The following is a 26,775-nucleotide window of genomic DNA, read 5'->3' on the forward strand; positions in this document are numbered from 1 at the left end:
AGTGAGAGATGAAGAGGGACACTATATCATACTTAAAGGATCTATTCAACAAGAGGACTTAACAATCCTCAATATATATGCTCCAAATGTGGGAGCTGCCAAATATATAAATCAATTATTAACCAAAGTGAAGAAATACTTAGATAATAATACACTTATACTTGGTGACTTCAATCTAGCTCTTTCTATACTCGATAGGTCTTCTAAGCAAAACATCTCCAAAGAAACGAGAGCTTTAAATGATACACTGGACCAGATGGATTTCACAGATATCTACAGAACTTTACATCCAAACTCAACTGAATACACATTCTTCTCAAGCGCACATGGAACTTTCTCCAGAATAGACCACATATTGGGTCACAAATCGGGTCTGAACCGATACCAAAAGATTGGGATTGTCCCCTGCATATTCTCGGACCATAATGCCTTGAAATTAGAACTAAATCACAACAAGAAGTTTGGAAGGACCTCAAACACATGGAGGTTAAGGACCATCCTGCTAAAAGATAAAAGGGTCAACCAGGAAATTAAGGAAGAATTAAAAAGATTCATGGAAACTAATGAGAATGAAGATACAACCGTTCAAAATCTTTGGGATGCAGCAAAAGCAGTCCTAAGGGGGAAATACATCGCAATACAAGCATCCATTCAAAAACTGGAAAGAACTCAAATACAAAAGCTAACCTTACACATAAAGGAGCTAGAGAAAAAACAGCAAATAGATCCTACACCCAAGAGAAGAAGGGAGCTAATAAAGATTCGAGCAGAACTCAACGAAATCGAGACCAGAAGAACTGTGGAACAGATCAACAGAACCAGGAGTTGGTTCTTTGAAAGAATTAATAAGATAGATAAACCATTAGCCAGCCTTATTAAAAAGAAGAGAGAGAAGACTCAAATTAATAAAATCATGAATGAGAAAGGAGAGATCACTACCAACACCAAGGAAATACAAACGATTTTAAAAACCTATTATGAACAGCTATATGCCAATAAATTAGGCAATCTAGAAGAAATGGACGCATTCCTGGAAAGCCACAAACTACCAAAACTGGAACAGGAAGAAATAGAAAACCTGAACAGGCCAATAACCAGGGAGGAAATTGAAGCAGTCATCAAAAACCTCCCAAGACACAAGAGTCCAGGGCCAGATGGCTTCCCAGGAGAATTTTATCAAACGTTTAAAGAAGAAATCATACCTATTCTCCTAAAGCTGTTTGGAAAGATAGAAAGAGATGGAGTACTTCCAAATTCGTTCTATGAAGCCAGCATCACCTTAATTCCAAAGCCAGACAAAGACCCCGCCAAAAAGGAGAATTACAGACCAATATCCCTGATGAACATGGATGCAAAAATTCTCAACAAGATACTGGCCAATAGGATCCAACAGTACATTAAGAAAATTATTCACCATGACCAAGTAGGATTTATCCCTGGGACACAAGGCTGGTTCAACACCCGTAAAACAATCAATGTGATTCATCATATCAGCAAGAGAAAAACCAAGAACCATATGATCCTCTCATTGGATGCAGAGAAAGCATTTGACAAAATACAGCATCCATTCCTGATCAAAACTCTTCAGAGTGTAGGGATAGAGGGAACATTCCTCGACATCTTAAAAGCCATCTATGAAAAGCCCACAGCAAATATCATTCTCAATGGGGAAGCACTGGGAGCCTTTCCCCTAAGATCAGGAACAAGACAGGGATGTCCACTCTCACCACTGCTATTCAACATAGTACTGGAAGTCCTAGCCTCAGCAATCAGACAACAAAAAGACATTAAAGGCATTCAAATTGGCAAAGAAGAAGTCAAACTCTCCCTCTTCGCCGATGACATGATACTCTACATAGAAAACCCAAAAGTCTCCACCCCAAGATTGCTAGAACTCATACAGCAATTCGGTAGCGTGGCAGGATACAAAATCAATGCCCAGAAGTCAGTGGCATTTCTATACACTAACAATGAGACTGAAGAAAGAGAAATTAAGGAGTCAATCCCATTTACAATTGCACCCAAAAGCATAAGATACCTAGGAATAAACCTCACCAAAGATGTAAAGGATCTATACCCTCAAAACTATAGAACACTTCTGAAAGAAATTGAGGAAGACACAAAGAGATGGAAAAATATTCCATGCTCATGGATTGGCAGAATTAATATTGTGAAAATGTCAATGTTACCCAGGGCAATATACACGTTTAATGCAATCCCTATCAAAATACCATGGACTTTCTTCAGAGAGTTAGAACAAATCATTTTAAGATTTGTGTGGAATCAGAAAAGACCCCGAATAGCCAGGGGAATTTTAAAAAAGAAAACCATATCTGGGGGCATCACAATGCCAGATTTCAGGTTGTACTACAAAGCTGTGGTCATCAAGACAGTGTGGTACTGGCACAAAAACAGACACATAGATCAGTGGAACAGAATAGAGAATCCAGAAGTGGACCCTGAACTTTATGGGCAACTAATATTCGATAAAGGAGGAAAGACTATCCATTGGAAGAAAGACAGTCTCTTCAATAAATGGTGCTGGGAAAATTGGACATCCACATGCAGAAGAATGAAACTAGACCACTCTCTTTCACCATACACAAAGATAAACTCAAAATGGATGAAAGATCTAAATGTGAGACAAGATTCCATCAAAATCCTAGAGAAGAACACAGGCAACACCCTTTTTGAACTCGGCCATAGTAACTTCTTGCAAGATACATCCACGAAGGCAAAAGAAACAAAAGCAAAAATGAACTATTGGGACTTCATCAAGATAAGAAGCTTTTGCACAGCAAAGGATACAGTCAACAAAACTCAAAGACAACCTACAGAATGGGAGAAGATATTTGCAAATGACATATCAGATAAAGGGCTAGTTTCCAAGATCTATAAAGAACTTATTAAACTCAACACCAAAGAAACAAACAATCCAATCATGAAATGGGCAAAAGACATGAACAGAAATCTCACAGAAGAAGACATAGACATGGCCAACATGCACATGAGAAAATGCTCCGCATCACTTGCCATCAGGGAAATACAAATCAAAACCACAATGAGATACCACCTCACACCAGTGAGAATGGGAAAAATTAACAAGGCAGGAAACAACAAATGTTGGAGAGGATGTGGAGAAAAGGGAACCCTCTTACACTGTTGGTGGGAATGTGAACTGGTGCAGCCACTGTGGAAAACTGTGTGGAGGTTCCTCAAACAGTTAAAAATATACCTGCCCTACGACCCAGCAATTGCACTGTTGGGGATTTACCCCAAAGATACAAATGCAATGAAACGCTGGGACACCTGCACCCCGATGTTTCTAGCAGCAATGGCCACGATAGCCAAACTGTGGAAGGAGCCTCGGTGTCCAACGAAAGATGAATGGATAAAGAAGATGTGGTATATGTATACAATGGAATATTACTCAGCTATTAGAAATGACAAATACCCACCATTTGCTTCAACGTGGATGGAACTGGAGGGTATTATGCTGAGTGAAGTAAGTCAGTCGGAGAAGGACAAACATTATATGTTCTCATTCATTTGGGGAATATAAATAATAGTGAAAGGGAAAATAAGGGAAGGGAGAAGAAATGTGTGGGAAATATCAGAAAGGGAGACAGAACATAAAGACTGCAAACTCTGGGAAACGAACTAGGGGTGGTAGAAGGGGAGGAGGGCGGGGGGTGGGAGTGAATGGGTGACGGGCACTGGGTGTTATTCTGTATGTTAGTAAATTGAACACCAATAAAAAAATTTAAAAAAAAAAAAAAAAAAAGGAAAAATAAGACAAACAATACAATTTCTGGAGCCAAACTTCACCTTTATGACTCCAAAAAAGGCTAGGGTGGAGTTTATGGCTTATATTTTTAGGAGGTTTAGACCTCCTCATAGTTGGCCTCAGAATAAAACAGCTTTATCTACTCAGAGACATCCAGAGGAGAAAATGTGTTCTCTTTGGTCAGGCTTATTCTTAAGAGATTAAAAGAGCAGCTGATTCAAGCATGCCCAATATATCATATCAATTTACCAACTGGATAAATTTCTCTACTTTCCCAAAAGTAACCAAAGGGAAGGAGAGTGGTCAAGAGTGTTACAGTAATCTAACTTCTGGGACATGGAAGAAATACACCAAAGGGAAAGAAGCAACCACTCCTACTAACTGGCTTCAGATTGTTACAAACACACCTTCTCTGAAGTCCCTTTTTTTTTTTGGATTAACATTGAGAATATTTCCTCAATCTTTAATTCTCCAGATCAAGGGCATAGTTGTAAAGTGTACTTCTGAAAAAAGTTTGGATTGTTGTTCATTTTAGTTTCTCATCTGGGACCCAGTCTATCACTTGAGCATTTCTTGATGTGTAAGAAGGATAACTCTTCACATTATCAGGGAAAAGGATTAGCCATATAGTTTTTCCAGACCTTTTGATTCGAGTTTCCAAAGCCCTTCCTGAGGATACTCAAACATGTTGTTGGGCTTTTCAACAGAAACCCGTTGAGCCCATGTCTACAGGGAACAATGAAAATGTTCCCTGTAGCTCTTTAATAAATCATAATTGCTGGTTGAAACCCATCCATTATCTTGCAAATATCATCTAGATTAATAGTTGCTGAAATGCCTTGCCTAAGCCCCAACTAAAACTTCTCCCATTTCACATAGTCCACATAACTCAATCTCCATTCAGTGTATTCCCCACAGATCAAACTTTTGCTATGTGCAAAATCTTCCTGTAATTTTACTGTTCAGTCACCTGAAGTTTTTAAAAATGTCAGATAAGTTTTTGTTGTGCATTAGCTTAATAAAGCTGCATGATAAAGTACCACGTTGTTCAGCAGCTTTGACAATGTATTAGCTCCTGGCCCTGTGGGTCAGAAGTCCTGGCACAGTGTTACTGGGTTTTTACTCAGGATCTTACAAGGCAGAAATCAAGCTGTGGTTCTCCTATGGGTTGAGATTCTCCTCAAGTGCAAGGTTGAGGGCAGAACCCATTTCCTGGGCAGCCCGGGTGGCTCAGTGGTTTAGCGTCGGCCTTTAGCCCAGGGTGTGATCCTGGAGACCCCGGATCAAGTCTTATGTCGGGCTCCCTGCATGGAGCCTGCTTCTCCCTCTGCCTGTGTCTCTGCCTCTCTCTCTCTCTCTCTCTCTCTCTCTCTCATGAATAAATAAATACAATTAAAAAAAAAAAAAGAACCCATTTCCTGCCAGCTGTCATTCAGCTTCTTGGGGCTTCCCCTCTCAGCATGAATGTTCTGTTTTCTTCCAGGCCAGAAGTCAAAGGTTTTCCCTCTTGTGACCAGAGCCAGAAAGCTCTGCTTCTAAAGGTTCTAAGTGATTGTTAGGATTTTCCTTTCTTAAAGTCAACTGTACCATATGACATAAAGTACTTGTAAGGGTCAGACTAATCATATTCATTGTCACTAGAATTATTCAGGGCATGCGCATGAGAGGCAGGATATCCTAGGAATCATCTTCGAATTGGGTCTAGCAAGCGCTGTTGAAGATTCCTAGGCTTAGAGATGCCTGATTGTTCCTATCCTTTTTTCTTTCTTATTTTTGAATCAGCTCCTTATCTTTGCCAAACACTTTCCAAATAAGACTGCCATTCACTTTTTTAAAGCTGAAAATCTCTGATAAATATCTGTTAAACATTTTTAAGCAGTCTAAATGAATTTACTGAAATAAAGTCAATGCTTAGAATCAGACAGACCAAGGCAGGAGTCCGGAGTCTACTTCTCCATGATGATTCAAACTTAGCCAGTTAGTGATGTGGTCCTGGAGCCCTGCTTCCTTCTGTAAAAAGGAGACAAGGACTCTCACCCCCAGAACACTGTTAGCATGTAATGGATGTGTTAAAACCCCTACCACAATGTTAGGTCCTGAGTGGCCAGCTAGCAATTTCTATTCCATTGTTTTACTTCTCTTTTCATCTTGATTCTGCTTGGTATTTATTCAAGCTAAAAAATATCCAACAGATGAAACAGACCAGATTTTGCCTTACAGAAAAATGTTACCTTTCCACCAACGTGTTATTCTCAATAGGGCATTAGTATCCTACAATTTATAACCATTGCCAACTGCTTGCCTGGCATAGAAACACTGCTCTAATCTGTTGATCCCTCTTAAATGCTTAGCGTGGGGGTCACGTTGACTAGCACATTGGTCAGTAAAGTAATAAGTTACATACCTTGGCCACCCTACCTTGAGTACATTAAATACTGATCTTCGAAGGTGACTTATATTCTTTTTTGTACATTTAATGCACTCAACTTACATGTGGTTCTAGAACTCTTCTGTGTCTTGTAGAATGATCTTTAACTGAGTTTTCTTTTCTACACTGAATGTACCTTCAGTGATCACATTTGTTCCCCAGTTTATCTCCTTTGTTTTCTTTTAACCTTATAATAACCCATTTAATTAATTGCTTAAAATTTATTTGCAAGTGCCTCTCAAATTATTTGTGCTTACTTTTTTTATACTTCACCCTTGAATTTTACTAGGTTTCATAATTTTCTTTCGCAATTTCTTCATTTTGGAAAAAAATGTCTTAATTTTTTGTTTGTTTTCTTTATTCAAGTGTATAGTTTCGCCACTTAGTCATGCTGGGCTTGTAGTCAGGTTATTTTCTTGGAAATACATAGTGGTGCTTTTAAGTGACCTAAAGGTTTCCCCTGGTATATTAATGAGGATTTTATAAAAAAAAAAAAAAACATTTTAAATCTTCCATCACAGGTTTTTGTGTTTGCTTGTTTTCCATCATTAAGCACTCTTCTGATTGTTATTTTTAGTTTCTCACTTTAACTAAAATGTTGAATTTGATTACGCTGGTGCTGCTTACTACTTTGCCATCCTCTGACCACTGCCCAGAACTAAATCTATTATATTTCATCTCCGGTGAAGTTTTAAAAGAATTTAATCTTGGAAAGTCATTTATCTTATCCAGACACCTGACACTCATGTTTTATCCTGATTAAGATTTCTGCCAATCGATATAGGGACAAATGTAGTGCCATATTATTATTATTATCATCTGGCCTAATTTTTTAGGGTCTTTTTGTCTAACACATCCAACTGCTTCACATTATCTCCATATTTTGCTACATCTTTATTGCTTAAGTATGGAATGTCTGCTTTCACTTACTTCCCTTGTCTAGTAATATTTTTATCCTATATGAATCAGTATCCAAATATTTTTGGAACACTCAAGTCGGGTAATTTGAGGAGAGTTCATAAAAGAGCCACAAAAATGAGGGTAGGGCTTATGAGATGCAAGAAGAAACAGTGCAGTGTCCCAGGCTTAGTTTCCATGGAGGGTCATTAGAAGGGGCAAGCAGAGGGAATGATAATTATAGACAGATCCTGAGACAGATCTATATGCTGAGGGATGACAGGGACTATGAATTTAGTGAGGGATGCATCCCAAACTGCAACCTAGTAGAGCTGGAGTCTGGGGGAAAATATTCCATCTCTCTCTTCCTTCCCTCCAATCGCTTGCTGGAAATCCCCACTGGCTAAAACCCACCTGGAAGCCAGAGGATGAGGCCATCCTGGTGCCATCTTCTCACCATTCTGAACAGGAGAAGGATAGAGAATCAGCCTGGAAGAGCAAACTGAATAAATTCAACAGAAATATCAACACTGACACTCCCATCTCAATGCCTTCCTGAAGAGGACATGGCTTAGGAGTAGCATATGCCATCGTTCAATTATTTTCCCTCTAGCTCGGCTCTGAACTACCATTCACTGTCTATATATATATATATATATTTTTTTTTGTCTATATATTTTGACAAACATTCTACACCTTGGCTTCTGAGATGGATTTAGAAATATTTATGCATTCTCCACTAAAATGCAACTTGATATCGCCTCTCTGGGAGATTTTCCATAAAATCCACAGTAGACACTTTGAAATACTGATTGCTTCTTAGGTGCAGTTCTTAGAAGGAGCAGGATTTTAAAAACTACCGATGAAATCATCAATTTCTTCTTGTGAATCGAAATTTGGGTACAGAGTCTTCCTACTATGTTTTTTTCTAGTTATGTTAGTAGATGACCAAATGTTGGCTTCTCCCTTCTTTTTGTTAGCATTAATGGTATATAATATTGCCTGCTCTCCTCGTTCCTAGCAATTTACTATGACAGTACAAGAAAAGAATCTAGTAAATTCTTTTCATTTTAAAATTTAACATTTTTCTTCTCAAATATAATACATGATAAATCAGCCTTGCCAGTGGTTTTATAATGTCTATTGAAATCTCACCAGTGTGTTCAATTTATTTTTTTTTCAGTTCTTTATCATTTAAGGGTGATAGGTTTCCACTGTCATCAAAATGTCTATCCCATTGGTTCACCATAGTAACTGAAATCTCCTTCTTTAGAGAATCTTCTCTAATATAGGACTTTATCTCCAGAGAGTACCTATCAAACGGACATACATTAAGAGAAGTAACGTGTTGATAGAGAGTTACTAATCAGCTTCAAAGTCATCAGGCAAAAAGTCACTGGCAGTTAGATGGAGTTTTCTGTTTAGAGAAGCTAAAGGCTTAACCTTCAGCTGATGGAATTAACCCTGGCTTTTAAGTCCAACATATTTCTAGTCATGGATAAGACCAAATGAGCATGGGCCTTATCTCCCAAAAGTTTTCAGGCACCAGAGCGGAGATCTATTCTCTTATGTGAAAATTAAACCCCCTGTATTTCTATCAAACAAATATTTAGGCAAGACCCTTAGATAAATATATGGACTGGTAAATTCTCCTAAGAGATAAACCTCGGAGAAGTTTAGAACCAGAGGCAAAGTCTGAGAAGGGGAATGAACAGTTAGAAGCCAAGAGAACCAGAAATATGGGGTATTGCAGGTAGATGCTCACAGGAAAAAGCACATTTTGTCCTTTCCTCTCAACCTGAAGAAAATTTTTGGCTCTGTCTTTCAGCTAATGAGTTGTTAGTTATTGAATTCAAAATTATTCTTTGGGGGCAGCCCGGGTGGCTCAGCGGTTTATCGCCGCCTTCAGCCAGGGTGTGATCCTGGAGACCCAGGATCGAGTCCCACATTGGGCTCCCTGCGTGTGGACTGCTTCTCCTTCTGCCTGTGTCTCTGTGTCTCTCATGAATAAATACATAAAATCTTTAAAAAAATATGTTAATTCTTTTTTTTTATATTTTTTATAGATTTTATTTATTCATAAGAGACACACACACACAGAGTGAGAGAGAGAGGCAGAGACACAGGCAGAGGGAGAAGCAGGCTCCATGCAGGGAGCCCAACATGGGACTCGATCCCGGGGTCCCCAGGATCATGCCCTGAGCTGAAGGTGGCGCTAAACCACTGAGCCACTGGGGCTGCCCTCTTTGTTAATTCTTTTGTGGTAATAATAGTTAACAATTTTTTTTTCAGTGTATAAGGCAATATCTTAAGCTTTTTGCAGATATTGGATCACTTAATCCTCGCAATAACTCCATGAAGTGGGTAACATTATCCCCATTTTTCAGATGAGGAAACCGACTCTCAGAGCTGTTGAGTAACTTATTCTAAGATCAAAAGCTGAGAAGTGGCACATCTAGGAATTAACTTGTGAAGACCTGATGCAGAGGCTTTATGCTTATCTGCTCTCAAGGATACAGGCTCTCATGGACACAGAAAGTACATCCTCCCCCTCAGATAAATCTAAGTTGCTATGTGCACAAGTCAGATCATCCCCAGCCACATTTGTCTCTTAGACTCAGTGTACAGATGGACCATAGTGATTGCTACTTTGCTACCTTGAAAACACAGACTAGGTCATGAAGCCTGATATGGGTAAAACATAAAAGCAATACTAAAAGTAGTCATTGTGAATTTGAAGTAAAACCTCTCTCATGCTGTGCAACTGCATTTGGAAATATATATCCAGGGCAATATGAGCCATTGCAAAGCAATCCGTGCCATCAGGCGTCTGCTGCAGGCCCACGCTTCTGGCACCCGTAGGGAGCAGGGAACATCTGTAGTAGTCACTTGCCCCCAAGCTGGTGTCAAAGCCTGGGAGAGGGTGTTCCCTCCTAACACTGCCAATGGGAACAAAAACCCGTGTTGTCACTAGTTTCCAGGACATCCTTTCTACTCCGTCTGCTATTCTGTAAAAATAGTCTAGGCATTTAAAAAAAAATAAAAATGAAAATCCCAAGTTACAATGGTCAAACAAGATAGAAAATTTTATGAGAAGAGGAGAGGACTAAGTTACTCGGAGAAATAACTAAAATTTCACCTTTTTCTGCTTCTACCGCTTTGGTCCCAGGCAGGCCTATGGAGCCTACTTTTAACCCCATTAAGGCCTGTACTCACTGTAAAGGATTCTCAGAAGAGGCCTGAACCACTTTGCATGACTTGTTTGGTGTTTTTTTGTTTTGTTTATTGTTTGTTTTGTTTCTTTTTTTTTAATGATTTATTTATTTATTTATTCATGAGAGACATAGAGAAAGGCAGAGACATAGGCAGAGGGAGAAGCAGGCTCCCTATGGGAAGTCCAGTGCTGGACTCAATTCCAGGGCCCCAAGGTCACAACCTAAGCCAAAGGCAGACGCTCAGCCACTGAGCCACCCAGGTGTCCCTGTTTGGGGTTTTATTTTATTTTATTTTATTTTTTATTTTTTTTTCTGTTTGGTGTTTTAAAATGTTTCTTTTTTTCTGTGGAATGAAGTAGAGGGTATTTATGAGCACCCTGAAGCTGCATGCTCAAGTCAAACCCTGAAAGAATATAAAGCTCCCTGACTGAGTTCTGCATAGCACCTATAAATAAGTAGGGAAAAAAGCCTCATCATGTTGTATGAAGATGGTGCCATGTGCTTGCACCATCTAGATCGTTATCCTGACTCTCCAACACACTGGCTGGGTGACTTGGAGGAAGTTACTTCTTTCCATGACTCAAAGGCTTCTATGGAACAGGGATAGTTACTCTAGTACTTCATCAGAGTTCTCATGAGGATTAAATAAATCACAGCATGTACAGGACTCAACATAATAATTGGTCAATAGCAATTGTTGCTTGTTGCTGTTCTTCAAGTTAGAATTACTAGGCATGAGGTAATTGAATTGGTTGCCCTAGAGGGGGCCACGCACCACTCACTTTGCCCCGGATTCATCATGTTTCTTCATTTCTCACACTTTTCCCTCCAATCCAGATTTCTACCCATCACAATCATTTAAGACTCAGTTGAACTGATGCCTTTCTTTCTTTCTTTCTTTCTTCTTTCTTTCTTTTTTTTTTTTTTTTTTGAATGACTTGTCCTCTTCTCAGGTATAGCTCATGAGTGGATTATGTTTTGGATGAAAAAATATTTTTTTACTTGTGTTTGTCACTTCTACAATTTCTGATGCAGTACCTTGCACATGGTGGGTACCTAACACATTCTTTTGAAATTTTATTAATCAAAGTATATTTTTATTCATTCTAAGATATGAAATGAACTCACATTATTTATAACTTGTGTACATTCTCCAAATTTGCAAACTTAGTGTAAGCAAAAAATGTACAATTCTTTTTAACAATCACAAGTACACTATGAAGAGAGCATACCATATATGTGATATGTACCGCCTTTGTTAGCAATGGCATCCACACAGTGGTGTTGGCCTCAGGATTCTAATTATGTTTGACCTTGACACTAGCGTGTACATATTCTGGTGATGTGCAAATTTGCTCATATTCTGAGTCCATCCAGTCTCTTAAGTCTTAACTTAAAGAATAGCAGTTTAGTAGAATGGGCTTGCTATGGGTACATTTGCAGCTTCGTAACATAAAAATGTCTTATGAAAAAATTTGAACCAAATAACCAAATATTTACTTGAGTGTAAAAACCACAAAGTATTAAAATTGCCACAAATGTGCCCCAGAATTCCTCATTACAAATATAAGGTTGTCTTGCCTGGACATTGAATACAGCGCTGTAAATCAGCTTCAGCTTGTTCTAACACTTATTAGTTCCAATTCACTAATTCAATCTAAACAGCTCCAAAATTAAACAAGAACCAACACTGGGAAGTGGATCATCATAATAATATATCTTCAGAGACAATCTGATTTGCTAGCCAGACAAGGTGCAGGAGTTTTTCTTTCTAAGTTCAACCCTCAAAATAATTTATTAGTGATTTATCAAGAAAGTAGAAAAATGGCTGAACCTGTTCTTTTTCAATAATCAAGTTTAATAAGTATGAAAAGAACCTAACTCCTGAGCATAAATGTTAACAGAAAATGTATCAATAGGAAGGAGTGACAGTAAACAAATAATTATAAGTTAGATATCCCCATATTTTGAAAATGAAGAGGAATGACTCATTTTTTTTTAAAAAGATTTTATTTATTCATGAGATACACAGAGAGAGAGAGAGACAGAGACACAGGCAGAGGGCGAAGCAGGCTCCATTCAGGGAGCCCGATGTGGGACTTGATCCCACATCCTGGGATCGCGACCTGTGCCGAAGGCAGACCCTCAACCGCTGAGCCACCCAAGTGTCCCAAGAGGAATGACTCCTTAGGAAACACAGTGAAAATATTTCCTTGCAGATACCAGTTATCTCATGCAATTTCTGGTGCAGAATACTAGTGAAATATTGAACTAGGGCTTTTATGTTCTACAACTTGATCTCTATTAAATAGTAGGACCTAGAGGGGTGACTGGGTGGCTCAGCTGGTTTGAGATCAGCATCAGGCTCCCTGCCCAGTGGAGAGTCTGCTTCTCCCTCTCCCTCCGCCCCTCCCTCCAAATTGTGCACCTGTGCTCGCTCTGTCTCTCTCTGTCTCTGTCTCTTTCTCTCTCAAATAAATGAATAAGATCTTTATTTTTTTTAAGATTTTATTTATTTATTCATGAGAGACACAGAGAGAGAGAGAGAGAGAGAGAGAGAGACAGGCAGAGGGAGAAGCAGGCTCCATGCAGGGAGCCTGACGCGGGACTCGATCCCGGGACCCCAGGATCACACCCTGGGCTGCAGGCGGTGCTAAACCGCTGCACCACCAGGGCTGCCCTGAATAACATCTTTAAAAAAAAAATAATAGGACTTAGGATGTGAAGCACTCTCTCATATTTTGTTTAGTCATAACCTCTCAACTTATAATTGGCTTATGGAGAAACCATCACCGCAAGATATGTGATCAAATATGAAAATGCTATTTTACCTGGGCTTCTGAAAGCTCAGATTTGGACCAATACCAAGCAAAATATATTAAGTAAGTGACACTGGCCTTTGCAATTCTCTTTCCCTTCCTGCCTCAGTCCTGTGTTTTCTGTATTTTCTTCCTCTCCTATATATATCTAGGCAACCTATCCTATGGTGTATACTTTCTTCCTTCTCAGAAGGGTGTCTTTGAAACAGAGAGGAAGTGTGACACAATTCAGTGTTGATTTTTATTTTTAAGATTTTATTTATTTGACAGAGAAAGAGAGCACAAGTAAGCAGAGCAGCAGGCAGAGGAAGAGGGAGAAGCAAGATCTCCACTGAGTAGGGAGTCCTACCTGGGGATCCATCCCAGGACCCTGGGATCATGACCCGAGCTGAAGGCAGATGCTTAACCGACTGAGCTACCCAGGCGCCCCAATTCAGTATTTTTCAATGGCCTTGCAAGGAGCTACATATTATTGCAAATTTCCCTAAAACTTTCCAATAGCACCTATTAACATCTCACTGTTGGGGAAATACTGACATAGGAGAAAGAGTAAAAGCTGGAAAGTTCAGAGGTCCAACCTAATTCTACTACCTACTTCAGAAACTTCTCTAAGATAAAGCTTTCTCATTAGAAACATGTGGCACATAGAAAACATTCAGAAAATAGTAGCCATGATTTAATTATGTAGTTGTTAATGGCAGTAGAAAAGATAATATAGAGAGACTGAGGGAGCAGAGTTGAACATCTTTATTCGTAAAAAACCCAGAGTTGATAAACAGGAGAGGGGGTGGAAGGGCACAAGGCAGTATAGGACTGAATGGAGTAAATGAAATGTAGGGCTGAGGCAGTCCCAGCAAGCCCATGGTCACTTCCTGCCTGTCAGGTAGCAAGAGAAAGGAAGGCTGCAGAAATGTGCAAGACTTGGGGCCATTACTTATAAAAAATAAACATCTCTTAGAACATACCCGATTTAAAAATCATGGAATTCAGGGTCTAATGAAGGAATTGGAACCCAAGTATTCCTCCCCCACCTTGGTGAGGGGGAAGGAGTGCCTCAAGATCAAGGAAAAAAGAGAACAGTGCATGGCTTACTTTTCATCTACATAATAGGGATGATAATGGTGCCATCATCATTTGTGAAAATGCAAGTGATATTAATGCATATAAAGCCATTAGAACAGTGGCAGGCATCCAATAAATGTTAGCTGTTATTATTACCCTTCTTCCTAACATGTGCTTTCAAATACTAATTATGGTACCCCTAGAGCAAACCCAGAATTAAAGACTGTTTCACATGTTTCTGCGATATACCAAATTCCACTGACTGTGAGACCTGCCCAAAGAGGCTGAGCTCTGCTTTTGTCAATTAAAGTTACCTGGTCTATAGTTTTCTTTTTCAGGCAATAAGACAGTGTATAGGGACAGGAGAAATATAGGAAATAAACCAAGGGCCTAGTCACTCCAAAGTTAGGAAGACATATTTTAAGATCTTAGAGAATTAAAGAGTCTTTCTCTACTAAGCCCCTGCCTCATCCCAATGGCCATTTGATGCATTTTCTCATCTGAAGACAAGGGGGATCAAGCTAATGAATTCATCACAAAAGCTCCATAACGAGTTTTTTTTATTATTATTATTATTATTATTATTATTATTTTTTATTGGTGTTCAATTTACTAACATACAGAATAACACCCAGTGCCCGTCACCCATTCACTCCCACCCCCCGCCCTTCTCCCCTTCCACCACCCCTAGTTCGTTTCCCAGAGTTAGCAGTCTTTACGTTCTGTCTCCCTTTCTGATATTTCCCACACATTTCTTCTCCCTTCCCTTATTTTCCCTTTCACTATTATTTATATTCCCCAAATGAATGAGAACATATAATGTTTGTCCTTCTCCGACTGACTTACTTCACTCAGCATAATACCCTCCAGTTCCATCCACGTTGAAGCAAATGGTGGGTATTTGTCATTTCTAATAGCTGAGTAATATTCCATTGTATACATAAACCACATCTTCTTTATCCATTCATCTTTCGTTGGACACCGAGGCTCCTTCCACAGTTTGGCTATCGTGGCCATTGCTGCTAGAAACATCGGGGTGCAGGTGTCCCGGCGTTTCATTGCATTTGTATCTTTGGGGTAAATCCCCAACAGTGCAATTGCTGGGTCGTAGGGCAGGTCTATTTTTAACTGTTTGAGGAACCTCCACACAGTTTTCCAGAGTGGCTGCACCAGGTCACATTCCCACCAACAGTGTAAGAGGGTTCCCTTTTCTCCGCATCCTCTCCAACATTTGTTGTTTCCTGCCTTGTTAATTTTCCCCATTCTCACTGGTGTGAGGTGGTATCTCATTGTAGTTTTCATTTGTATTTCCCTGATGGCAAGTGATGCAGAGCATTTTCTCATATGCATGTTGGCCATGTCTATGTCTTCCTCTGTGAGATTTCTGTTCATGTCTTTTGCCCATTTCATGATTGGATTGTTTGTTTCTTTGGTGTTGAGTTTAATAAGTTCTTTATAGATCTTGGAAACTAGCCCTTTATCTGATATGTCATTTGCAAATATCTTCTCCCATTCTGTAGGTTGTCTTTGAGTTTTGTTGACTGTATCCTTTGCTGTGCAAAAGCTTCTTATCTTGATGAAGTCCCAATAGTTCATTTTCCATAACGAGTTGAATGACTTGGGGCATCTAGGTGGCTCAGTGGTTGAGCATCTGCCTTTGGCTCGGGTTGTGATCCCGGGGTCCTGGGATTGAGTCCCGCATCAGGGTCCCTGCTGAGAAGCCTGCTTCTCCGTCTCCCTCTGTCTAGGCCTGGGCCTCTCTCTCTGTGTCTCTCATAAATAAATTTTAAAAATCTTAAAAAAAAAGAGTCAAATGACTTAATTTTACCATCAAAACTTTGAGGGAAGTTTAACTATTTCAAGTTGAGAAATTTATTTTTCCTACCCCAGTTAATAATAATAACTTTCATTTATTGCTCAACTTTTATACACCAGGTTCCATGCTACCTATTTTACAAATACTCTCTAATTCCACTTTCCCAACAACACTGTGAGGTGAGGCACTTTCCCTTCTTTTCCTCATTTTATGGATGAGGAAGCTGAGTCTTGGGGAGATTAAGTAACTTGCCCAAGGCCACTCAGTGAATAACAAACAGCAGAGCTAGGTCAGTCCAATTCCAGAGGCTACTCAGTGCTACCAATGGCACTGCTTCAGCATTTTCTGAAAGTTTAAAATTGTTTTAAGTGAAAAATAATTAAAAATAAATTATTCCTGCTGTTGACATCTCAGACGGTGCTAATACTACCACCCAGAATGTGAATGTGACAAGCAGCTTTGCATAAATTAGGTTAGTTCTTCAATTTTCAGATGAAAGGTGTCTATATAATCTCTCCTGAAAATTCTGAAAAGATATTTCTCGTCCCCTGTCACTCTATCAACTGCATCAACTATCTAAATATGTTCATAATTATTATGATTTAATCACATCTGTGATTGTAATGCTAAATCTATCTATGTTGGTGATTATTGAGTTAAAATTCTTTTTTTAGATCTAATGTATTGTTAGGTGCACTGCCTAATTTTTGCCAGCTCAGTCGTTTTGTTAATGATGCTTCTGTATAAAATGTTTTTCTTAGCTCACATGACCTTTTCCAATTTGCTTTGACTAGCTTCCCTTAGATTTGACCATGTGACTGGTACAATAAGAGAAATGGGCAAGTATTGGAGTATTTGCCTCCCAATAAGCACTCCAATGTAAGCTAGTCCACAGGCCAAATAAACCATGGGCTATTCCATTATTCTTGTTAATAAGTAGTTTATCTAACCGTGTCTGCTGTCTCTTCAAATAAATAGCACCTCCTTCTTTATCTCTCTTCCTAAAGGCATCACTAATACCTGAAACAGCCCATGTCCTCATTGTGTCCTACAATACTGCCTTCAAAGATACTCTCATGGTTAAAACAATTCACTAGAGCCCCTCCCCAACGTCAAAAGACTGAATTCGGGGAACATAGAAGATATTCACACATGACCTCCTACCCCTCAAGGCCTCCTCCATTGCTTCCCATTTCACACAGTATGTCCTAGTATACTACTCGTCTGCAAAGACCAAGTTGCTTAACGAAGTGAGTCCAGTTCTTTACAGCAGTCAGAGACGATCACTTCCCTTGTCAGTCCATTCAGTGCTGTCCCCTTGTCAGTGGAAGGCATTAGGATGGCCACCAGGGGCTTGTTCTTCTTCCACTCTGCTGGCTCCCTTGTTCTGTTACCTCTCGGCCCTGGATCTCTTACCACTTTCTACTCAGCTTCATTTGTTTTAGCCACACTGACCTTAGCTCTTTAGCCTCGGGGCCTATCCTAGGCAGCTCAGGCTGCCGTAACAAAGTACTACAGACTGGGTGGCTTGAATTACAGAAATATATTTTCTCACAGTTCTGGAGGTTCAAAGGCCAAGGCCAAGGTCCCGGGTGAAAACCCTCTACGTGCCTATCTTCTCACTGGGTCCTCACATGGCTTTCCCTCTCTGTACACATGCTCTTGGTGTGTCTTCCTTTTCTTATAAGGACACTATAAGATTCTGTTGGATTAGGGTCTAAAGTTCTGTTGGGGGATCCCTGGGTGGCGCAGCGGTTTGGCGCCTGCCTTTGGCCCAGGGCGCAATCCTGGAGAACCGGGATCGAATCCCACGTCGGGCTCCCGGTGCATGGAGCCTGCTTCTCCCTCTGCCTACATCTCTGCCTTCTCTCTCTCTCTCTGTGACTATCATAAATAAATAAAAAAAAAAATTAAAAAAAAAATAAAAAAATAAAGTTCTGTTGGATTAGGGTCCCAGCGTTATGACCTCACTTAACCTTAATTACCTCCTTGTAGGTCGTACCTCCAAATATGGTCACATTGTGGTTAGGGCTTCAGTATATGAATTTCAGAGGATATAATGCAGCCCCGTACCAGGCAGGACCTTCACATGTGTTGTTACCACTTTTTCTAGATATCCTCATGATTCACTCCTCAGTTTCTTCAGTTCCTTATTCAGACGTGACCTTCTCAGGGAGGCCTTTTCCACTCTACTAAAAGTTACAGACTTTCCCCTACTCCCAGCACTATCTCCTTTCATTATTCTGTCTGTGGTGTTCTACAATACTATCACCACTTAATCTATTATGTATTTTACTTATTTATTTCTGCCTCACCCCCAACTCCACTTGGTTATAAACTACATGTTGGCAGGGCTAAGCTTAGTTTTGTTCCCTGCTGACCCCTTAGCACCTAGAACAGTGCCTGGCACACAGTGGTTTCTGAAAAATTTGTTGTAAAAGTAAAATTGGTTTGATTGTGCATATGTTTCTTCTCACTGAAACTTCCTTCTTCTCCAAGTTTACTCCTACTCAGCCCAAAAAACTCAGGCCCAACATTCCCTGGCCTCTTACAAGAGTAGCACTTTGGGTATATTCGGTTTCTACACCTACCATATTATATTAAAAGATTACATTCTCATAAGCTACCATTTGTGAGTATATTGTATGCTAGGCACCGTACTCTAAAGGTATCCTTTCATTTAGTGCTCCAACTTGAAATCCTAAGTACAAGTGCTCTGAAGCTACAGAGAAAAAAGCCAAGGCAGTGAGAAACTAAATTACTCATCCAGCTTAGAACCCAGGTCTCTCTCTACAACTGAAATCCATCTTCTTAAGACTATAGACTTCTATGCACCACAGTTACCATTGGTGCTCTGGTCTGGCTCTAGGGTCATCACCTGTAGGCAGCTTTTCACGAATATCTTACTGTTAGGAAGAAATAAAAGTAGTCAGCAAATATATACTGAGTTCCGATTATGTGTTGATGAGGCTTGTGTGCATAGACTGATAATATCCTGTCTTTGGGGAGCTTACAATCTGGTTATAAATATGCTATAGATGGAATATTTTCACTGCTCAGTGATTCTGCAAACCTTGGGATAAATTCTGGAAGTGGATTATGAGTATAAATGAAGTCTCTGTGCATTTTCTTTTCTTACCAAGAGTGGGAAAACATCTGTTAAAAAATAACCAAATGACTAAACAATAGAACATAAGCTAAACTCTCCAATCATAGAAATTTCTTCTAGTTCAGTTGCAGGACTCCATTATGGTCTTCTGTCCTTTAAATCACAGCTTGTTCAACAGTGATATTGATATCTGCAAGCAATTACTTCGATAGTATGAGTTGAGGGATATCTGGAAGGTCTTCTCTCTACAACCAAAACATTTTTTACATAGAGGCTACACTGGAGTTCATCCTAAGTTAAGTTGTTTTTCACTACCTCCATTAAAAAAATTTCCTGAGAATAGTAATCCATTATGTCATTAACAGTACTATGAGAAATTAATATATTTCATGATGCTTCTCCTTGGTAAGAGGAAGTTCATATTATTTCACCTTGGAGGCCTGCAGGGAGCAGAGGAAGATGTAAGAAGTAATGAAAGAAGGAAATAAGAGGAAACACTAGATTCAGAAAATACAAATACAAATTTCACTTGTTTCCTCTTTTTGCTTCCCTGATTCTACCTTAAGTCATTTGTGACTCGGTAGCTCTCTCCTAGGAGGAGCAACAGTCCCCTTTGCTTTCTAAAAGGCTTTCCAACGCAAGATGAATAATGCTGCCTTTTTGATGAAGCCTTTGTGTCCTGAGGCTGCTGTTTTTTTGTTTTTTTTCTTCTAAGGCAGGTCTCTAATGGCATTTTTTTATGTTCAAAGAGTCCCCTAGTCTACGAGAAAGCAGGAAATTACAAATGTTCAGGTATTCCCTAAACCAATCAGCTCAGAGAAGAATAATCTCTACTTGATGTTCCAAAGTACAAATAGTATAGCTTTCTGTTTCAAGAATGGCAATAGGTTGGAGGAAATTACAGAGCCTTGAAAGTTAACTGGCCCCTCTGGAGACCCTCTAACAAGAGGCAAAAATAATTGTTCGCTTTACTGAGTTTTGCTCCATGCCAGGTATAATTCTGTTTATTGGGATTTTTTTAAAGATTTTATTTATTTTTGCATAAGAGACACAGAGAGAGACAGAGACATAGACAGAGAGAAAAGCAAGCTCCCTGTGGGGAGCCCAATGCAGGACTCGATCCCAAGACCCCAGGATCACAACCTGAGCCAAAGGTAGGTGCTCAACCCCTGAGCCACCCAAGTGTCCTGCCAAGTACTATTCTAAGAGCTTTACATGTTTGGGAGTTCTACTGATCAGTATGAAGCTTGGGCTGTGAGGTCAGAATGCAAAAGAAAGCCAGCTTCAACCTCTCACCATTTCCCTCTTCCCACACTCTGGTTGCTCTTTGCTTCCCTCCAAGTAGAAGATGAAAAGGCAGAAAGATTACAGACCTGGACGGTTCCTACTTCGCTGGTGTCTTTGCCTTCTCTGGACCTGCCTACTTAAGAAAGAGCTGACGCTGTCTTTCTTGAGTAGGCTCTTCAGACCTCTTGCCAGTACCCTACCTCCCTTCACATTCCTTCCCCTGCTGGTGCTATCCCTCCCCTGGAGTTTCTTGCCTATTTTCTCTTCAGCCTCCAGTATCTGATAGTTTTCTATCTGTCTCTTCATCTGCAGTCCCCTTACTCCCATCTCTGGAGGACCCTGTACCCACTCCTGGTCCAAAAGACTTGACCACGAGTCTTTTGCTGATACTTGGGTGCACCTGCCTGTCCCAGTAATGATGCCCTCTGTCTCTGCCACAGAAACTGAGAGCTTGTTCCTTCTTGGCCCTCCACACCCCCAAGGTTGAAGCCCCATTGTGACCTACCATTCATCCACATAGCTTTCAAATACCCATTCTCTCTGTCTTGCAGTTGCAGAGAACACATTTCAGAGATCTTGGAGTAGACCCTTAAAATCACTTCATTAGTCCTGGCTTTGGAAGGTGGTAGCTCATGAGGGTGGAAGGAAGGAAGCTCACAGCAATGGGCCAGTCTTCTCCAAAGAGATCTCTTCCTCAGTCCTCTCATCACTCTCCTCTCCTCTCCCAGTCTCCTCTTCTAAATCCTGGATATAAAGGTTCTGTAGCTATTTCCTTCATAAATCTGCATGTGTGAAGTGGAAGGAGATCATTATCCCTTTAGTTCCCTGATAGCTATTATATTAGCATATACCATGAGTGAAAATTGAAAAAGAGAGAATTCTATTCTAATATCATAGTACACAGGTATTAATTCATTTGGTCCCCAGAACAATTCTATGAAGTAAGGATTATTCTTAATGTATAGAAGAGTGAACTGAATTGCTGTGACATTCACTAAATTACCCAAGGTTTTTTCAACAGATAAAGGATGGAGCCAGGATTCAGATTCAGACAGTCTGATTAGAGAAGTGATGCTCTCAAGGAATAGATTATAAACTATTATCTACAGATTCTATATACATGGAAATTAATTAACACTGAAGTGAGTTGCCCCTAACTAAGGAAACAAAAATTAGAACATTACTGTCTTGTAAATTACTATGTTAGACTTTTACTGACCTTACCAATAGTGGGACTTTATGTAACAAAAATTTGAAATGAATAAATGAATTAATTCCATTTCTATATAAATATGCTGTAGTACCTCTCAACCTAAAAAAATCCAAGGTCTGATCATTTCAAAATCTTCTCCAGTTATCAGCCCAGGCTTCCGATCACCTCTTTATTTAGTAAGGCACCTTAAAAGACTTTCCTATAATTGTGTACACTTCTGTTCCTTTTGTTTTAAGATTTTATTTTTTAAGTAATCTCTATACCCAGTGTGGGGCTTGAACTCACAACCCTGAGATCAAGAGTGACTTGCTCTACCAACCGAGCCAGCCAGGCACTCCATGTATGTTTCTATTCTGAATTGTTCTTATGGGCATTCCAAAGTTTTGTAGCCACTAATCAACCAAAATGTCTCTAAAACAAGTTACCCATGCCTTGATGTTTTCTTCACCCTCATTGAGCCTATCAGCAAGTTTTGTGTAGTTGATCATGCCCTCCTCTTGCAATAGTTCTTTCCGCACTATACTATGGATTTTCTTCCCACTTCACGATCTACTACTCCAGTGTTCTCTGGTTTTTCACCTTCCCTTCTTTGATGCTGTAGTCCCTTAATGTTTGGCTAGAAAACACAATTTCTCTATTTGTTCCCTAGATGACCTCATATTGTCTTTAAATATAATCTATTCCCTAATGACTTTCAAGGTCACATATCTGGCTTGAATCAATCCCTGAACTGAACTACGGTGTCCTATATCCAACTGCCTTCTAGACATCTGCACTTAGATACCTAATAAAAAACCACAGAGTTAACATATCAAAAGCCTATGGATTTACCCAACCTCCAGAACACCTCCTCCCACCATCTTCCCCTTTTTAATAAATGAGCATGTCCATTCTTCCAGTTTCTCAACCTCCAAAATTGGACTTGTCTATGACCCTTTTCATTCTCTCACATGCTATCTACTATACCAGCAAATCCTATAATCTCTACCATTAAAATGTCTCAAATGGTCCCCTTCTGACCAGCTTCAGCAACACCACTCTAGTTCAAACCACTCTAACTGCTCACCAGTAATGTTGTGATATTATCCTGCTGGCCTCCCTGCTTCTGTCTGGCTTTCCAAGCTATTCTTCGAATATAAGTCAGAGGGTAGTTTTAAGTCAAGTCATGTGAGTATCTGCACAAAACCTTCCAATACTATCTTGCCTGAGAGGAAAGTTCTAAAACCATATGTTGGCCTTCTACATGGTGGTTCCCTGCTTCTTCAACCTTACCTACTTTCCAACTCCACCCAACACCAACTACCCCTTACAACCAACATACTACACTAGCCACATGGGCTTCCACATTGTTCTTGAGCTTACAACCCTGCTTTTACCTGAAGACTTTTGTACTTGTAGTTTTCTCTGCCAGCTGCGCTTTTTATTCATGGAGCCACATAGCTAACTACATTACTTCTTTATGTCTTTGCTTACATGTCACTTCCAAGGAAACGCATTCCAAGAAAATACTCTATCATCTTATTCTGCTCTCTCTTCCTCCATTGTACCTAGTTTTACTTGAGATATTAGATATCTATGTACTTATTTATGTCTATATAAATTCCATAAGAGCAGAACATTGATTTGTCTTTTCACTGCTGTCTGTCTCATCACCATCTGAGAACTCAGAACACTATTTGACCCAATATTAGGTGCTCAATAAACAGTTATTGATTTTAGGGGACATAAGGATGGCTTGTGAATATGAACAGTAGAATAAAATATCTTTAAAGTAGCTCAAAGGGAGGAGTCCTGGTCTTTTATTTTAAAATGCAAAAGCTAGGAGTATGCCACCAATTTATTAATAAAATAAAATTATTCAGATTTCCATAGTTTGCTTGTTCTGTGGCTACAGTTAAAAATGAACATTTTAGACATTTTATTATAATGAGCATTATTCTTCCTAAGCAGCTTTTCCTGGTTTTGAGAATGTTTTTACTCAGGAGACAAAACATGGAAATGAACCTGGGTTTCACTAATATTTGTATAATTGCATGTATAATTATAAAATTATTGGATAATCTTATTGTAAATAAGCTTCTTAACAAGCATTATTAATTCCATTTGAATACTGATTCATTTTAACAAGGTCTGAATTTTTTATTTCTAGTTGGTTTAGTTCCCTTATTTACATATTATTGAGTGCGTCTGGTTTTTTCTTCTTTGCTTAGATTAGTGTTTCCTGGATCACATTTCCATTTCTCTTTCTCCCAATGTCGCATTCAAGAAAAGTATTTAGGAGCACACAGTAATGTCTTCTTAAAATGATGTTACTTTCCTAAAGTAATACCTTGACAGAACTTGGAGTTGGTAGAATGATGCAAGCTAAAATGCTTTTGCTCTATAAAATGTATTTGATTCTCCTCTTCTAAATTCCATGTATCTCCTTTCAATATCTGCTTTCCAGGATGCTATGCAAGATTGATGGAGACATTAAATCCAAAAACTAAAAGAGAAAAAAAAATGTAAATGTGAATTTTCAGTTGACTTTAGGAGAGATATATTGCTTAATAGAAACATGCAGGAAACAATGCTAGTGGGCAGTAAATCCCAGATTAATTACACATATTCAATATGCTATGGAGCCAATGCGTATAACTGAACTTTTTTATAAAGCACTATGATTTTATGATTTTTAGCGCTAGCCAGTAAATTTACAAGCATTAGTATTGCAATACGTGATTTTGCCCCTGTTACCAGAAGCGAAATTACTATGCTCTATTACAAGCCTATTAGATCTCTATTCCCACGTCTTTTATTTATTGATTTCTTAAAAATCTGTACTTTATGTTTTGTGGTACAATCAGCATACATTTCAATTGTTGGAAGGTTTGAAACTGCTAAGTAACAAATCTGTGAATTCACAATGATATTCTAATGATCTAGGAAATGTCATTTCAAGTGGTAATATCAATATGTATTTTGGTTCATTAGCAGAATACACAATGGCTATTTCTAGCATCTTCTCAGTCATTCTGTTTAGCCAGTTTGTATTGTGATGCCTGGCCTGAAGCAATTCTATTTTTAGTTCTAATGGAACAGTCTTAAATTGCTTATTTTCTGTTTACTAAAGTCATCCCGTTTGTTACCATGGAAACTATGACAAGTGCTCTAGCTAACTGTTTTATTAAATGAATTGAAGATATAGCTGAAGACTATGAAGGTGCGGCATGTCATTCTTAAGACATATTTTTCAACATCTGTACAATCATGGCCATATCTATAGAAAATATGATATTAATTATAAATAAAGCCTTCTACATTTCAAACCCGGGAGACTATTGACATTTAAAAATCTGAATCATAACAAACACATCGGCATCCCCAACTTTGTAAAGTCTGTGTTCTAAAAGTGTTTTTGTAAATCAGTTCCTTGGAAATTAGAACATGTTCACCCATAGAAACAGTATCATAAATAATAAGTAGATCTTGATGCCCACCCTCAAAAGCTCTACCACCTGTGATCTCAATCTATAGCAATATTAGCAGTAGCCTTTGTCCCCAGCTTTGGCAGTAGGAGCCGTGTTGCAGGGATGAGAAAAAAAGGAAAGGATTTTCTCATATTTATTTTGTTTTTAATAGTTACACAAACATAGGACACCATTTTGAAATACTAGTATCCGCTGGTCTTCAGGGATGTTGGACCTCCAACTACTTTCTCCTGTTATTTGCCAATGCCTCTGTCCTCAGACTCTTGTTCTCTCACTTTCTGAAATCTCCCTCTGAACCCAGGTCCAACTTGCTCCAAACCTGCTCCTGCCTCTGCACTGAACCATCAAGATTCAAGATGGTTCCAACTAGTTGTTTAAAAAAAAGTCAAAAGTCTGAATAACTGAGAACTCTTCCTGCAGTTTTGCATTTTAAAAATACTTTTCAACCCAAACAAATCCTTAACCCGAGGTTTCCATCACCATGACTAAAAAAAGAAATTTCCAGAAGGTAAAGATGTGAGTAAGCTGCTTACAGGAAATACTTAGTTCTGCAAGTACCTGAGAGTTCTCAGCAAGTTCTGTAGTACCTGAGTTCAAGAAGTCGGTCAGAAGTCAATTGATTTAAAAGAAATCAACATCTTGACAGTATTCTCTAAATCTTGGATCTTAGATTTTCTGTTGGAGGATGGATGGCAGGAGTTAATTGTAAACCGAGTCTTCCCTGTGTTCATCTCATTTCCAGAAGATTCTAATAAAATGTATCTTATTAGCCCGATAATTGTGCTTTAAAAAGAATATAATATTTTTAGTTGAAGGAATCAAATTAACACAATAATATAGACAAAATTTTGTTCTTGTTTTCTAACAGATTATAAACCAAATAAAATCATTATTATTTGGACATTGTGAATTTCGCAGAAAAAAAGAAAAGAATTATTGGAACATATATAAGACAGAGTCAATAACTTACTATTTTATATGCAGGAAATTAAAAGAGAAAAAGGAAATAATTTGCTTAACACTCAAATCAAGATGACACAGATGAATTATCTTCACTGTTTATACAGCTATACTTTATAGAATAGATTCTGAATTAATCAAAATATATACGAAAAGGCAGCATTTTTCTACAAAGTTAAAGAATATGCTTTTTTCCCTGTATACTATTATAGTGGTGGGTGTGAAAACAAATGAGATTTGATATTCTGTTTTCCTATAATGTAGTACCTGAATTTGCCTGTAAGGTCTTTATGACAAAATCTGTATATTTTTCTATAAATATATGTGCAATGAAATATGAAGCAAGTCAAATTATTTTTGTTAAATTTCAATAATCATTTAGAATCATTCAATAATCATTTAGAATAGAAAATTCTAAGGGTTTATTAGAATTTTAATATTACTAACACTTCAAAATGAAGGCATATTTTTGACCTAACATTCATTTTTCATCTCCTTAGGGTCCACTTTCATTTGTAACACTCACATAATTCCAGTGAAAAACCAAGAGGGCGTGGCTATGATGTTCATCATTAATTTTGAATATGTGACAGATGAGGAAAACGCTGCCTCCCCAGAGAGGGTAAACCCAATATTACCAGTCAAAACTGTAAACCGTAAGTAAAAGGCAACATGTACATAATGCTGTTGATATTCTCCTACTGATATTACT

General features: G+C 38.8%; 1 protein-coding gene across 2 annotated transcripts in view; it reads left to right on the forward strand.

Annotated features, from left to right (window-relative positions):
- KCNH7 (potassium voltage-gated channel subfamily H member 7) overlaps positions 1–26,775 on the forward strand; it is a 480,585-nt gene that overhangs the window by 298,927 nt on the left and 154,883 nt on the right. For both annotated transcript variants that reach the window (XM_077883017.1, XM_077883018.1), the window contains exon 3: positions 26,564–26,719. In XM_077883017.1, coding sequence (XP_077739143.1) covers positions 26,564–26,719 — 156 coding nt within the window. The remainder of the gene's footprint in view (positions 1–26,563; positions 26,720–26,775) is intronic.

The sequence above is a fragment of the Canis aureus genome, chromosome 34 (genome assembly GCF_053574225.1).
Source record: "Canis aureus isolate CA01 chromosome 34, VMU_Caureus_v.1.0, whole genome shotgun sequence".
Taxonomy (NCBI): domain Eukaryota; kingdom Metazoa; phylum Chordata; class Mammalia; order Carnivora; family Canidae; genus Canis; species Canis aureus.